The sequence below is a fragment of the Mus caroli genome, chromosome 6, assembly GCF_900094665.2.
Source record: "Mus caroli chromosome 6, CAROLI_EIJ_v1.1, whole genome shotgun sequence".
NCBI classification, from domain to species: Eukaryota; Metazoa; Chordata; class Mammalia; order Rodentia; family Muridae; genus Mus; species Mus caroli.
This window is the reverse complement of record NC_034575.1, coordinates 43,064,071-43,080,169: the sequence shown is the minus strand read 5'-3', so window position 1 is coordinate 43,080,169 and position 16,099 is coordinate 43,064,071. Positions and strand designations below refer to the sequence as shown.

The 16,099-nt window shown below is 43.9% G+C and overlaps 1 protein-coding gene across 4 annotated transcripts; it reads right to left on the bottom strand.

Moving 5' to 3' along the window:
* Positions 1-1,266: 1,266 nt before the first annotated feature.
* Gimap8 (GTPase, IMAP family member 8) lies at positions 1,267-13,716 on the bottom strand. Of its 4 annotated transcripts, none has more exons than XM_029479000.1 (6): positions 13,661-13,716; positions 13,419-13,539; positions 10,063-10,720; positions 9,803-9,845; positions 4,379-5,005; positions 1,267-2,338 (listed from the first exon to the last, which is right to left on the bottom strand). In XM_029479000.1, the coding sequence occupies exons 2-6, from the start codon at positions 13,508-13,510 to the stop codon at positions 1,692-1,694; spliced, it is 2,067 nt and encodes a 688-aa protein (XP_029334860.1). In that variant the 5' UTR covers positions 13,511-13,539; positions 13,661-13,716; the 3' UTR covers positions 1,267-1,691. The 4 variants fall into 4 exon arrangements, with proteins under 4 accessions (XP_029334860.1, XP_029334862.1, XP_021021440.1 ...); XM_029479002.1 differs by lacking the exon at positions 13,661-13,716 and adding an exon at positions 12,190-12,855 and having other exon boundaries at positions 13,419-13,503; XM_029479003.1 differs by having other exon boundaries at positions 2,043-2,338; positions 4,379-4,517.
* Between the last annotated feature and the right edge of the window lie 2,383 nt (positions 13,717-16,099).

Sequence of the window (16,099 nt, the reverse complement as noted above, 5' to 3'; positions counted from 1 at the left end):
GAAAACAAGATATTCAATGACAAAACCAAATTTATACATCTTTCCACAAATCCAGCCCTACAAAGGATAATAGATGGAAAACACCAACACAAGGAGTGAAACTACACCCTAAAAGAAGCAAGAAAGTAATCTTTCAACAAACCCACACAAACATAATTCCACCTCTAACAAGAAAATTAACAGGAAGTAACAATCACTTTTCCTTAATATTTCTTAATATGAAAATTAATATTACCAACATATCCTAGTCAATTGGAATTCAAAAATAAGAGGAATTAGAAATTTGTCAGCTGTCTCTCTAATATGGTAATGAAAGAAATAGGTCCAATATGGTACAATCTATATACATTTTCTGCTTGTTTGTACATGACAGGGTCTTGCTGTGTGCCACATAATGGTCTTGAAATCATGCTTCTCCTATCTCAGCCTCTCTATTAGTAGGATTGTTTGTTTTATGTTTTTACAGTATACTATGGTTTTCAGAACAGCTTACATATTTCAAAATTATTTATATAGCCAAAAGAAATGTAAACAATTAATTTGGGAGGTGGCTTGTAAGAGAACAGCAAAGAGTAAGACTGAAGGCTTTGCTTGATATTTATAATTATTGTATCAATTTTGAAGAAGAGGACTTTATAAGTTACTTTTATTCTGAGATGAATGATTTTCAAAATCATCACAGCCAATGAACCAGAATCTTACCCTCACCTAACATCTGTGCCACCCTCCAAACAGAGCCATTGTTCATTGAAACAGTTGATGAATGACTTCATGTATAGACCATTTTAATACACACACCATTTCTTAAATGAATGTAACCTGTTCCCTGTGGGCTGAGAATGACGACAATCACTCAAGTCAAATAGCTTTGACTGTAGCAGGAAATCTGTATCCAAAAATCATGCTTACAATTCATTCCTTGGTGCAGCAGAACTGACGACTCTTAGCTTATCTACTATGGAGGTAAAATCCTTTGGTGATGTGAGGGACATTCAAGTACAGCCTTTTTACCATGAACTCCAATGTCCAAAAACTGTTCTCATTTTGAGTTTGTACTACAGTAAGAGCCAAGATTTTAAACTCTACAAAAAAACAAAACAAACGAACAGACTTTATCTATTTATGTTTGTTAAAAAAACAAATAGTGATATGTTATTTTAAAATATCATACAGTTAATATATTCAGAGTTATTTAAAATTTATATTGAGGAAAATGTATGTATTTTCAGTATTGATGTAGACAAACATCAACATAAGACTGTTCAATCGATTGTTGTATTATATCAAACTACTCTTATAATACTCATTTTTATTTTTATAATATATTGCAGGTTTTGAAGTGGGGAGGGCTCTCAGGGAGGAGTTGGGGTACAAAAGGGAAAGAAGAATGTGGTGTAAGTCTATTATGTTTAACATAATTTGAGATAATGCAATAAAACTTAAATCAAAGAAAAACATTTTCTCTTCCATAATCTCTTTGTCCATAATTTCCTTCTGCCTGGCCTAACTTAAGAATTTATTTACCTGAATATCTACATCCTTCATGAGATGCATTTATCCCTCAGCCTTCCAAGTCATGAACCTTCTTTGAGAGGATCCACCCCACTAGTCCTTCCCCCTCTCATCCACCCCCTCCTCTGTCTGATGGCATCCCTAAACTGTCCCCAGGCCTTAAAACTGCCCACTTGAGCTCATTTAAATGCCATAGTAATTTGGCCTAGTGTTGATTTTAATTGACCCATCCATGAATTTGAATGCTCATCATAGTTCTTCTTGAGACTATTGGCTATTTTCAACAGACCTTTCACCTGGGTCTCCTGGTCTTCACCAGTTTCTTTGTTATTAAAAGCACAAACTCGCCCATTGCACTTTTTAAGTATTTTTTTAAGGGCTTTGTTCTTTGTGTTGTTAGTATAATCATGAAGGTCCCCATCCCCTAGGTCTTCCTTCCGTGTAAACAGCACAATCATATATTTCATAATGTTTCCCTCAAAACTGGCCTCCAGTTGCTCCACCACCGCCTCATCTTCCTGGGTGAACCGTCCCAACTGGAGAACCAGGACAAAAATCTTCATGCCTTCTTCGCAGAGACTCAAACAGTGATGGATCTCCTCCTTTAACCTGGAAGGATCCTTTTCAGTGCCAGGCGTCTGGATGAATGATGGAGTGTCCACAACCACAACATCCTGCCAGTCCAGTGTCGTCTTGCCACTCTGGCTGCAACTGGTGACCGGCTGAGCTCTGAGCTGAGAGAAGAAGGCAGGCCTCCCCAGGATAGTGTTCCCAGTTGCACTCTTTCCAGCCCCACTCCTTCCCAAGAGGATGATGTTTAAAAGTTCTGTTGCAGAGGAAATTGGGAAGGATTCATGACTGTGGGATGATGCAGGTTCATCGTTTCACGTTATTCAGAGCACTGGTTTCCTAGTTAAGCTCACCAGACATCACTGAGGTGACATCACTGAGCAGGTCTGTCCCACACATGAGACTGGCTTCCCAGCTCATGTGGTCTAGGAATTCAACAGAGGGACTTAGACAATCTCCGCCCAGTGCTCATCTATGAACATAGCCTATCTTCTCTCTCTGAATCTACTCTGCTCCCTTCTCCGGGACCTCTTCTTAATCCCTGGTACCTAAGAGAAACGATAGCCTCTTATCTTTGCTGACTCCATATATTTCATTTCTATCTTCTGCTGTTTCTGTGACTAAGTCTCCCTATTGCCAATTCCTGATAACCATAACGTCTTTGCGAAAGATCTTTGAAGTATTTGAAAATCAGGTCTATACAACTGGATTTTCAGGAAAATGCAATCACATGTTCTATCAATAGATTACCAGTTGTGTTGGTTGTCTCAGACTAAAATTCATTTAAAGTATGATGAGCCTTACTGTGTCTTTTGCTAATGAGCTGAAGGAACTTCCTGGTTAAAATAAATGCCCAATAACACTGTTCTTTGTGACTTTGGTGATGGAGGAAAAGTTCCCTATAAATGGTATTTGCAGGTGCAGAGAGATTTGATTACATTTACTCTTTTGGTGTTCCTAATGCTTTTTCACTTAACCACGTTTCTTCCCAGTGGTCCTCCATCATGAATTCCTTGTCAAGTTGCTATTGTCTACCTTAAACCAAAGAGGGTGAAAATCCCATCTTGCTCTTCCTTCCAGGAACAACTAATGAGCTACTCATGCTGAACCCAGCCTAAGAGTTCTGCCTAAAGGTTTCAAATAGACCAATTATCTGAACCAACATATACATGTGCGTGCACACACACACACACACACACATACACACAGAGCACACACATGCTCCCAAACTCACATCATGTATTCCAATCCTCATTTCTATACTTATAGAAAAGATTATGTCACCAACCCTCTCTGAAATCTAATCCAACCTTCCTGCAATTTTAAGGCCTATTTCCATCTAGAGGCATGCTCAGTCATTCCTATTTCTTTCTTGAAGTTGCTAATGTATTCTCTGTTTGTCTCCCTTTCTTCCTGGCCATCCAAACCCTATCTATTTCCTAAAACTTGTTTCCAACTGAATTTCTGCAGATGCTTTCTCCTGGCCTTCCCACTTCCCTGCACTTCTTTAGGTGGCTCCCTGGACCCTGGCCCTCCCTGGGAAATGTGAAAGGGCAGTAATCAGCAATACCCACTTGGAGTACTGATCTTTCTGCATAAGAACATCTGAGTCAGAAGAGAACAGATGAGTAGAAATGGGAAAGATCTTAGACGATGTCAATAGGGGGTACTGAGAAACGAGCAGTCCTTTCTCCACAGGAAAGAGCTAGGATCGCATCACCAATTGCCACATACTGCCATCTACCACGAGCATGGAGGCTATGTCCTTGTCATGTCTTAGCTCCTAAGTCTCTTGCTCTAGTTTCTTCTTTACTTTCTCAGTACACATATGGAAGGGTGTTCATGTGTGTTTAAATGAATATGTATGTGCAGGTATACATATGTGTGTATGCATGGAGATTCTGGATAACAACCTCAGCTGTCATTCCTCAGCCATAGTCTAAGCTGGCTTTTGAGACAGTCTCTCACTAGCCTGGAACTTGCTAAATAGGTAAGGATGGCTGACCAGGAAGTCTCAGAGAGCCATCTATCACTGCCTCCCCAGCCCCGGGAATTCAGCATTCACCACCATGCCTGGCTTTTCTGATGTGGTTTCTGGGGATCAAACTCAGATCTTACGCTTGTAAGGCACATGAGTCATCATCTAAGCCCTACTTACATGTTCATTTAAACACATATGAACACCCAGCCTGGACCTTTTCTCACCCTCTCCATATCCTTCAGAAAGCAACAGCCCCAGGTCATGCTTGATATCACAAGCACTGGGTACAAAACCATCTCCTATGCTCAGCCATACCTTTCTCTCTGATGACGCAAGGCTTGTTGCTGTGGCACTGCACCATCTTCTCGATTTGGCTCAGTAGTTTGCCCACCTGGCTCTGCTCCTCCTCCACAGATGCCCGGTAGTTGAAGATTGTGTATCTTTCTCCAAATTTCTGGGTGAGATTATAGAGAGCATCATTTTCCTTTATAACTGTGTCTAGAGCCTGAGCCTCAAAATCTTCTTTCCTGGTAAAGAGAACAATTGTGAACTCGGCGAATTTTTCTCCAAAAATACGTTTGATGATGCTGAACACATCGTCATCACTCTTTAAAGAAGAACCCAGTGGTGTCACCAGCAGAAAGGCATGGGGACCTGGAAAGGTGTGATTCTTGACATCAGACTCATCAAGCTTCCACGATGAGATCTCTGGAGAATCTATAATCAGAACTTTCTTCCCTTGCCAGACCCTGCTGTGGGATGCAAAGGCCTTGGTGACCCGCTGCTTCTCACTGAACTGAGTCTTAAAGACCTGCTTCCCCAGAATGCTGTTTCCTGCTGCACTTTTCCCAACACCACGCTTCCCCATCAGAAGGACCCTCAGCTCTGGCATTTCTGGATCACAATCGGGTCCTGTGATCTGAGGATGCCTCTTCTTTGAACCTATGAGACAAGAAAAAAATAAAAATAGATCCAGCGTCTCCTCCTGCAGTTGAATATAGTTGTGACCAGTTCTAAAAGGCCTCATCCCTCTGATGGAGCAGGACTCTAATCTCAGGCAGAACCTAGCCATCTAGGTGGGAATCATGGAAAGCAGGAATGAACTACGAGGAATTCAGGAAGCCCAGGATTTTCCAGGAGAATTGCTATGCTAAATTGAGCTCCCCATGGCCCTCATCCTTCAAAGGTATTAGAGCATGAGGTCATTGGCTAAGGCAGCGGCTGTGACAATCTGATTATAAAATTCCCTTTAGTCATATACTCACACAATAAAATACCCAGTTGTTGGTTTGGGTTTTTTTTAACTTGTATGAAACTCAAAACTATGCTGAATGTAAGAAACCAGACATAAAATCTACATTCTATATGATTTCATTATCTGAAGTTCAGAACAGGACACACCAATCTATATTCATAGGAGTCTGGGGAGTGGTTGTCTATCAGAGGAGGCTGTAAGAACTGTTGTTCTTCACAGAAGAGAGAACTTTATGTATTAACTTTCTGGTAACAAAAAAAATGCTTGACATTCATTTTTATTGTTACATTATTTATAATAGAATAACTAACCTAGACATCCATCAACAGATAAATGAAGAAAATGTGATATGGGGTCTAGGGAGATAGCTCTGTTTCTAAAGGACTTGACTTATAAGCATGAGGATTCTAGTTCATTGCTAAGAACCCACAAAAAAAAATAAAAATCTAAGTACAGTAGTACACAATTGTAATCTCAGCACTGTGGAGGCAAAAACAGATAGATACCTAGGGCACTTTGGCCAGATAATCAAGTGTACAGGTGAGTTCCAGGCCAGGAAGAGATCCTGTCTCAATAAAAAATCGCATGGTGCCTAAGGTTGTCCTCTGGTCTGCACATTTACACACATACACAAACATGTTCACATGTACAGGCACACACACGGATGCACACATATAAAAATGAGAACACCCACTCACAAATGTGATATATAAATATATGTATGTGTATATAATGAGTGCAATATATACATATATAAGCATATATGTATATTGTATATATATATATATATATATATACCTATGTGTGTTTACATACATATATACACATATATGTGTGTATATATGCACACACATAGATGTAGATATACATGTATATAGTTACATGTATTTGTAAATTTTACACATGTAATATTACATATGTGTTGCATGCATATGTAATATTACATGTGTAAAATATTACAGATACATGTAACGTGTGGATATACATATTAAAGTCTAATCTGGCTATAAAGAAGAATAAAAGTATGTCTGGATAGAACTAAAAAAATTAAGTTCTTCCTATGTCCTTTTGGACATCTTGTTCCCTCTGTCTCTCACAGTGCACCTCTGCCCCACCTGCTCTACTCCTGCCATGCACCCAACAGACTGTACCACACTATGGAGATCTCTGCTGATCTGTAATCATTGCTGATCTCCCAAGAAATGGGAAAAGCTCAGATATGCATCAACTAATGACTGGAAAATTAAAATGTGACACACATACACAACATGGACATGGTGCTCTGGTCAAAGCAGGGAGCAGGAAAGGGGAATGAGGGCGGGTTCTCCTGTGGAGGCAGGGGTGGTAGAACATAGGTAGAAGGGAAGTAGATAAGAGTAGAGGGGTTTAAGGAGGGAAGGGATGTGTATATTGAGGAGATGAGGGAATGCAAAGAGGATTAGCCAAAGCAAAGGGGCTATGTAAAACCTTACAGAAACCTACTGTCTTACAAACTCTTCCCAAGATAAGACAAAGGGAAAGCTTATTATTTTCCACTTGTTATTTCTTTCAAAGGAGGGCTCCTTCAGTACAGGAGAGCCCATATGGTGCAGTGGATAGTAGCAGGTACTTGGAAAGAAGGCAGTGACCTAGAGATCTTGTCTTTCTCAGCCGATCATCAGTGTCACATGATAGATTCCAGCACATCCAGACCATGACCATAAGCAACATGTCTGATGCAAACCTAGTTGAGACTCCCAAAATATCCTCTACTGACTGCAAGGTCAGCAGCAGCTTCTCTCTAACCTGACATCCTGAGGCCAAAAAAATTTAAAAAATCATAAAGTTCCTGGCCACAGAATTAACCCAATTGCTTACGAGCATCCAATCTGCAATGAGCCCGATTTCCTCAGAGCCACCTAATGTAGGCCAAGTCCCACTGAACACCCTCTCCTGCCACCCTGGCCTCTGGTGCTGTCACTACCTTAGGTCAGGTAGACTGGTTTTGCTTAGTCACATGCATGTTCCTGAGAGTTTTTACTGAAGGACATTGTCTGAATTTTGAATCCCAAGGCCTGTAAAAATCAGTACATTGATAAAACACCGTCATTCCATAATTTTTTTGTAATTATATTTTTATTTTTTCCTGACTCCAATTTTTTGCTCTATTATTTTTTATTATATATTCTCTTTATTTACATTTCAAATGTTACCCCCTTTCCTAGTTTCCCCTCCAAAAATCCCCTATCCCCTTCCCCTCCCTTTGCTTCCCAACCCACCCTCTCCCATTCCTGGTCCTGGCATTCCCCTATACTGAGGCATAGAACCTTCACAGAACCAAGGCTATCTCCTCCCATTGATGACCGACTATACCATCCTCTGCTACATATGCAGCTAGAGCCACAAGTTCCACCATGTGTTTTCTTTGATTGGTGGTATAGTTCCAAGGGGCTCTGGGGGTACTGGTTAGTTCATATTGATGTTCTTTCTATGGGGCTTCAGTCCCCTTCAGCTCCCTGGGTACTTTCTCTAGCTCCTTCATTGGGGATCTTGTGCTTCGTCCAATGGATGACTGTGAGCATCCACTTCTGTATTTGCCAGGCACTGGCAGAGCCTCACAGGAGACAGTTATATCAGGCTCCTGTCAACAGGCTCTTGTTGGCATCTGCCTAGTGTCTGGGTTTGGTGGTTGTTTATGGGTTGAATCCCCAAGTAGGGCAGTCTCTGGATGGTTGTTCCTTTGGGCTCTGCTCCGAACTTTGTCTCTGTAACTCCTTCCATGGGTATTTTGTTCCCCTTCTAAAAAGGGTTCTGAGCTACTGGGCTAATATCCACTTATCAGTGAGTGCCTATCATGTGTGTTCTTCTGTGATTGGGTTACCTCACTCAAGATGATATCCTCCAGATCCATCCATTTGTCTAAGAATTTCATAAATTCATTGTACTAAAGGGCATTGGCTGAATTTTGAATCCCAAGGCCTGTAAAAATCAGTGCATTGATAAAACACCTCCACTCCGTAATTCTTATAAAAAAAAAAAAAAAAAAAAAAAAAAGAACGCCTTCCCTGGCTACTAATGTACAAACTGTACACATAATATACTTATCATTTTAAATACTTTGGGGACTGAAGTACATGTATGTTATTTCTTAGCACATGATGTCAGTTACAATTGTTATTACTACTAAATGTCATAAGTTACTTTTTTATTATCTTAGTGTACTTTAAGAGGAAAGGACCTTGTCTGCGTGATTCACTGTGCGAGTTTCAGTTCTTACACAGGGCTGACCCAGAAATAAGCTAAAATGTATCTGTGACTTCATAGGCTGGTATGTCCTCACTACAGACGTTCTAGTTGCTATTGCACAGTGACCCATGTTGCTACAAAGGACACACAACTAATGGAAGTCAGTACAAAGATGCCATGAGCTTGTGCCATTCGTGAGGAGTGTTTCCTTGTCCTGAAGTAGAAATTTCTGGTTTCTTTGGAGACTCAGTTGTGTCATGTAATGTTTTTCTAGAAACTATCTCATGAGAGGATGTTTTTCCTAAAGCATACATGTGAGAGGATGTTTTGCTGAGAACAGACACCTGATGTTTTTCTGGAGGCAACCTGGGAAAGGGGCATGTGATGTTATGCTAGAGGGGCTGTGTGAGAGAACATGTGATGTTTGGAAAGAATATAAGTATAGCTCAATGGACAGTGGGTGATGATGGGTGGTATTTGTGTGCCTTGCCATTCTTTACTGGTCATCGCTGGGCTTTGCTGACACTGGTCTTTGCTGATGATGCTGGGTAGTATTGGCAGGCCTTATCATTCTTTGTTGGGCTTTCATAGAGAGAAATGCACCCAAAAAACTTCTGGTGGTGTTCTGGTGGCTTCTTGCCATTTCCTCATATTCCAGCCTATTGGCAGAGCCTTGCTGTTTCTTCTGGATTGATCTCCCTTTGCTGATTCATTTGTGAGATCTGCCATTGCTGATCTGTGTTGGTGTTTTGCTAGAGGACTGAACTGTTGATATACTGACAACAAAAACTGGACTCGCCACCAAAGAACTATTTCTAAACAGGTTTGCTTGCCCCGTACCCTAATAACGCCTCTTTTCCGCTACCTCTGGAGGACGGTGGGCTAGAGAGGAAGTGGAATGCTTATTAAAGTAGGTTGGGAAAACGTATGCCAACATGGTCCCCTTCAGGAATACTAGACTTATGTCCAGGAAGAAGAAACTGAGTTAGGCGGAAAGCCACGGAAAGCAAGTCAGGCTCCATAGAACGACAGAGGAGGCCAGGGACACTTGCAGTGTGCAGCACCTTGACCTTTGACGGCTGCTTCTGTGCCAATTCACACATGTCAGGAGTCCTCTGGGAATAGGTATGGATACCCACAGAGGATGGGTCTCCATGTATATTCTGTGTCTTATTTGTTAGTTTTCTCACTTTTCTTTGGATGGGCAAAGTATTAGAAGAATGCAGACGTGAGTCTAAATGTTTAGGTGATCAACTTACCACACAGAGTTTCCCCTTCATATGTCACTCCAGTCCCACAACCCTAGAAAATAAGAGGGAGGATGACACACACATGCCTAAAGGAGGTCATCTTTTCACACATGGCAGATGGAGACACAATCTTTCATATCCAACTCATATCCTCTCAGTGATGAGTCTTTGGGTTGCTTCAGGTTTTGCTATTTCAGAAGATGCTGTGGTAATCATGCAAGCTAGTCTATTGATTTAGGTTTATCTTCTCCCTCCCCCACCAATCCTACCTGGACTCCACTGCTTTCCATTTTTAAGGGCTCAAAATATGGCCCAGGGCTTTCCATCATCAAAAGTTCAATTGCATCAAGAAGCTTGAACACCTGCAGTTCCCGCTGCTTCTTGTCTGCCTTGTTGTTGAAAGTACAACATCGTCGACTTCCAATGTTTTTAATCAACTCCTTCAGAGACTCCTTGCTCTCGATGTAGTTCCACAGGGAGTCTTCATCCAGCTCATCTTCCCGAGTGAAGACCACAATCATGTGTCTGTAGGCTTTAGGGCCAATTTTACCCCAGATGCCTTCAATGGTCTCCCTGTCCTCCTCTGTATAGTGGCCAATGGGAGTGACCAGGAGCAGCACACAGTGATCATCAGCTAAGAGCTCCAAGCACTGCTGCAGGTTCTGCTGCCTAACCTCTGGACAGCTCAGTGAGGAGAAGAGATCTGGGGTATCGATGACAATGACCCGCTTCCCTCTTACTGACACACTCTCGCTCTGGCACCTGTTGGTTACCATGTGATCGCTGAACTTGGACTCGAACACGGCTTTGCCCAGAATGGTGTTTCCTGTGGCGCTTTTGCCTGCACCCTGTTTCCCTAGCAGGAGGAGCCACAGTGTGGATGTTCCCTGGTTCTGCTTGAAGTTGCCCTCCTGACCCCGGCTGGCACTGTTGAGACAAAAGCAACACATGAGTGCTCCATCCATGGCAAGAGGAGAGGGGACAAGAGGAAAGCTGTCCTCCTTGTTCCTGAGAATTTAAACTACTCGGTTGGGAGGCAGCTCAGCTGTAAGGTCTTGCTTCACAAGTGTGAGGCTCCTGAGCTCCACAGTGGCAGGTGCTTGTAATCACGGAGCAGCAGAGACAGCAGTCACCCTGACAGCAGTAGCCAGCTAGTCTAGCTTGCATCCCTAGCTTGGTAGGGATGGAACCAAGGGCAAGCTAAGCCTCATCTCCAGCCCATGAGTTCTGATTACAAAGTTTGATATTTGCTCTAGAGGGCTCAATGTACTCAGAAAGTTTTAAGGAAGAACACAAAGTCTCCATAAGCTCATCTCAGAAGTGGTCAATCCTAAACGTGTGCTTGCTTCATACAATTCCAAAAGCTGGGACAACATGTTAAGACATTAAAAGTTATTGGGATGAAATGAGTATAATCTGTATGTAATTCAAACTCAAACTTGAGGTCTAGGGGTAGAGTTTTATGATTGTAATGCATTCCCCCAAAGTTGGAAACTTCATCCAACATTCAGCAGTGTTGGGAGATGAGACCTAAGAGATAACAAGGGCACAAAGCCTCTGTTGGCCCGATCTACTCACAAGTAGATTGATGCTATCTGGTGGGAATGTGTTGCAGAGTATGAGGAAAGTGAATGAATGTGCAGTGCTGAAGAGATGACCCAGAAGTTAAGAACACTTGCTGTTCTTGCAGAGGACCTGGGTTCAGTTCCCAGCACCCACATGGTTGTTCACAACTCTCTGCAACTCCAGGTTTAGAGAATCTGAGTCCCTCTTTTGGCTTCTGCAGTAGCTGCATGCATGTGTTGCATGTGCATTTTTAAGTAAATAAATCTTTTCAAGTGAGTCTGTACCCCTCCTGTTGCTTCTTATATACCCACATTTCCCTTCTCCTCATCATAGAACAATAATATGAAGGCCTGTGCCAGGTGTGGACCCCTTGATCTTGGACTTCCCAGCCTCAGATATTTGATGACATCAGTATATAATGCACTAAGGCAATCCATTGGGCCTGCAAGTAGATGGACAACCAGCACTCCATCCTTGTGGAAATATTAATTAGTGACTAGAAGTGGTTAGAAGGGTAATCTGGTTTCATGAAACAGTGTCCCCAGTGCCCTCACCGCAGTCACACCACCTTCTCACTCCAGGCCAAAATCTGTGACCTCAGGGTGAGTCCCTTGCAACCAGTTGACAGAGAAAAGGACGACCTGTTTGACAGATGGTTCTGTACATGTGGGCACCACCAACAGAGGACAGCTACCTCACTGTGGCCAAGGCTTGGGCATCTCTTGAGAACACGTTGGAAGAATATTCTCCCCATGGGGCAGAACTTTGAGCAGTGCACCTTGTTCATTACACTAAAAGAAGAAATGGTCAGATATGCAACTATTACCAACCCATGGGCTCCAGCCAACCATTTGGCTGGACGATGTGGATTTGGAAACAACATGGCTGGGAAATCGGTCTGGAAGAGTTGTCTGGAAGGACTGCAAGGAAGACAAGCAAGAGAACTTCTGAATGCCCATCAAAAACTGACCTCAGCAAAGGAAGAGCTTGACCATCAAGCTGACAAGGTGACCCATTCTGTTGGTGCCAGTCATCCTCTCCCCCAATCACCCGATCATCAGTCAACAAGCTCATCACAGTGGCCACAGTGACAGGGATAGGGACTATACATGGGTCTGGTAATATCAAAGTATACAGGCGGGATTCATGGGTCAGCAATTCATGGGTAAAAATCAAATGGGAACGACACTACTTGACCTCAGCAAAATCTTTGCTTCCAGTCCCCAAGATCTTACACTCTGTTAGCACAGAGGTCTTGGTTACAAAGAGCAAAATGTTTCCACCAAAAGACCATCATCACCCTATCCTGGCGGTTGAGTGAGGAAGTCTGTGAGTCCTGCTCTGTCTTCCCTGGATGCTGCCCAAGGGTACCATGAGTTCAAACATTGGAAGGAGCTTCTGTGATACAGGGATTCTTCCCACATCAAGGTGCAAGTGGTCCCAGAGAAAAGAGATCAGAGAGGCCTCCAGATCCCAGCGGGGGAAGACGTTTAGTCCTAGACAGTGAGTCAGTCAGCATAAGAAAAGGAGTTAGCAGGTGAGGGCCAGTTTGGATTAAATGTACATAAACTCAAGACTTCCTTCAATACATGACTAACTGGATCCTTCTGTGAAAGGACTAGAAATTGTTCAAAGAGAGAATACAGGACACAGACACTGCCATCTGCTCCTCCAGGAGACCAACAGTCCCAGTGACAACCAGTGACTTCCTTCTGGGAGTCCAACCCCTGAGACTCTCCCTGCTGGATCTTGAACCTCCCTGTCTGCCACACTTCTGTCCTCTTCTTCCCCCTTAGGTGTGAAGCCTTTCCCCACAGGCCTCTTGGCAGGCAGCTGTTCCACATTCTTTCTTGGGAAAAATACGGTACATCCCTACTGGATCTGGTTGGAGTGACATAATTCCAGCCAGGGGAAATCTTTTCTAGAGCTCTTGAAATCCAACCCAACACAGGGCAGACTGCCTTCCACAGTCTAAACTCATCACCCCCCCCCCAAAGCTATAATAGCTCCCCACACACACACACACACACACACACACACACACACGTCTGAAACATACCTCGGTCTTTCCCCCTGTCCTACTGATGCTTCACAGCTTCTGTGCTCTGCCTGGCTTCCTGCAGCTACTCCTTGGTAGGATGAAGTTGCCATCTCTGCCCTCAGGTCAGTGGAAGCAAATCCTAAAGAGGGCCAAGAGCCACACAAGGAGAGTTAAAGATTTACCAGGCCACCCCAGTCTCCCTGGCAGGAGGATTCCCAAATGTTTCTAGGAAGAAAGAGGTTTCTAGAAGCATGTCTTACATCAGTAGAGCCTGAGAAGGAGCTCAGAGCACATAGGATGAACACGGAAGGGGCTTAGGGAGGGGCCGGTGTGAACACAAAGGCACAGGTCTTCTGGAGATGCTCTTGGGTGCCACCATGTGGCTGTGGGAGCGCAGTCATTCACACGGCTACAGACCAAGATGGTAACAGAAAGGCCAACTTGGGTCTTGTCCTAGTAAGCTTCAGCTATGAGTGTAACACATCTAGAGTCATCTGGGTAGGAAAAAAAAAAAAAACCCACGACTGAATGATTGCCTATAACAGACTGGCCTGTGGCCATGTCTGAGAGCCATTTTCTTAATTGCTGATTTATATTAGAGTTTGTCATGGTGGCCTGTGTCATCCCTGAGCTGTGTAAGAAAGGCAGCTGAGCAAGCCAGAGGGAAAGGTAAGCAGCACTCCTTCATGGTCTCGGCTTTAGCTCCTGTCTCCAGGTTCCTGCCTGGAGCTCCTGCCCTGGCTTCTCTCCTGCAGATTATCACTTGTAGACTGAAATCAACCTTTTCCTTCTCAGGTTGCTTTTGTTCTTGATGTTTATCGCAGCAACAGAAAAGCAAACTAGAACAGGTCTATTCTTTGCAAAGACCAAAATCGGAAGTTTTGGATGAAGCCAGTTTGGGAGTAAAACCCAGCGGACTTCCTCTTGGCTCATCCCCACCGCCATCTCACTCAGCCTGGACTGATCACACAACGTAGATAAAACCACCAAGGAATCATTTGCTTTCTCCCAGAATAAAGTGCTCCCTCATGGATGAGAAAAAGCTTTCCCCCAGCTAGCAAAACACAGTAATGTTTGAACCTGAGTTTTCACATGACTCACAGAATTCACGGTGTCCCAGCAACCTAATCTGATCTGTACTTCCTAAGCAAGGGGCACACTGAGAACATCGTGGTTTCCTTGTTAGAAGTCTAAAGTGAAGTGTGCTTATGCTATAAGGATCCTGAAGGATTTGGGGAACAGGGCACATACAGACTCATACACTGGCAAAGAAAACTGCCCTACCCCCCCCCCCATCCACTCACCTCACCTTAATAAAGAAGGTCCACTCATAGAACAGTCCCCACCTCCCCTGGGCACCAGGTCAGTGCATAGAATACCATCTCATTAAAATGTTGAGGTGAAAACTATAGACTAGGATATACAGGTGCCTGTGAGGCTGAGCTAAGGGCTACCAAGCTCTTGCTGCTCCAAAACTGAGCCGCCATGGACTTGGGGGCGGATCGCGGGGAAGGGCAGGCGTCCTAAAGGAAATAATAAGCTTTGGAAGAGTGCTTAAAGTGAAATTAAAGCTTCCCACAACTTGTTCGTGACTTAGCAGGTTGACGATTGGTTTGCTGAATGATTTTGCTCTGCGGCCTTTCTGGTTTGGCTCTAAGGAAGGATGGGGTCTCCTGCCCTCTAGTGGCCGTGTGTAACGACACATGAAGCAAATGAGAGCCTGAAAGGTCCCTGCTGACTCTCCTCTCAGTAGGGACAGGACAAAGTGGGACTATAAACTAACAGAAATTGCATAGGGAGAAAGATGCGATCATGCAAGGAAGAGTCTACGACGGCCATGAATTGTGTTAGACACAGAGGCTAATCTGTGAGTCCCGCACTTTAAGACCAGCACTTGGGAGGCAGAGGCAGGTGAAGCTCTGGGAGGTCCAGGCCAGCCAGAGCTACATAGTGAAACTACGTATCCAAATACAAACAGAAAAGAAGAGGAAGCATTTGCAAGGATCCCACAGTCTCAGGTCAGGGAAGCCGCGGAGCCTGCCACAATGTAACTACCTATGGGGTGTGAGCACCGTGGTATGTTGGCGAGCTGTGGGAGCAAGGGAGAATATGTGCTGTACACCCTGTGCGGTGCAAAAATAACCTTCACTCTAGTGTTTGTGGTGATTGTTGGGACAGCCATGCTGTGATGGCAAATCTCTGGCTGGGGTAGCTCTCTTGTGAAATCCAAGGGTAGATGGGCTGCCATTCCAGGCCGCCATTGTGTATTACTGTATGAGCTAAGGAGTTCCTTTCAGCTCCTTGTGGAAACCCCCACTTCCCTTCTGCAGTTGACAGACAGTAGCGGAGGCTACATTTGATGGAACCTCTGAGGGAGGAGGATGATAGCGCACTGTAATCTGGAAGGGTCAGGAGCTACCTTTCCCCCTGGGAGGCTTCTAGCTTTTGATGTGTGGTGTGAAGACATTCAGGGAAAGTTTTCTGGAGTGCTGTGAAGATCTCCTTTTCTGTCCCCTCCTGTTCCTGTCCCGGTGCTCAGTGCTGCTTTTGAGAATGGCAGGAGCAGAGCATGTGGCTATTCACCCTGCCACTTTCCTTTCTGCCAGGCTTTCTTATGCACGGGAGGGGACCTCCAGAGGAAGGTTTTACTTTTCCAGAGTGGCAAGTCCTCCTCCTCCTCCCCCTCCTCCTCCTCCTCC

Excerpts from the sequence above, each read along its gene's own strand:
- Gimap8 (XM_029479000.1), bottom strand. The coding sequence starts at position 13,510 with ATGGCAACTTCATCCTACCAAGGAGTAGCTGCAGGAAGCCAGGCAGAG. Across the intron at positions 10,721-13,418 it reads GGACAGGGGGAAAGACCGAG|TGCCAGCCGGGGTCAGGAGG; the intron begins GTATGTTTCAGA and ends TTGTCTCAACAG. Across the intron at positions 2,339-4,378 it reads TTGCGTCATCAGAGAGAAAG|AACTTTTAAACATCATCCTC; the intron begins GTATGGCTGAGC and ends CCTCTGCAACAG.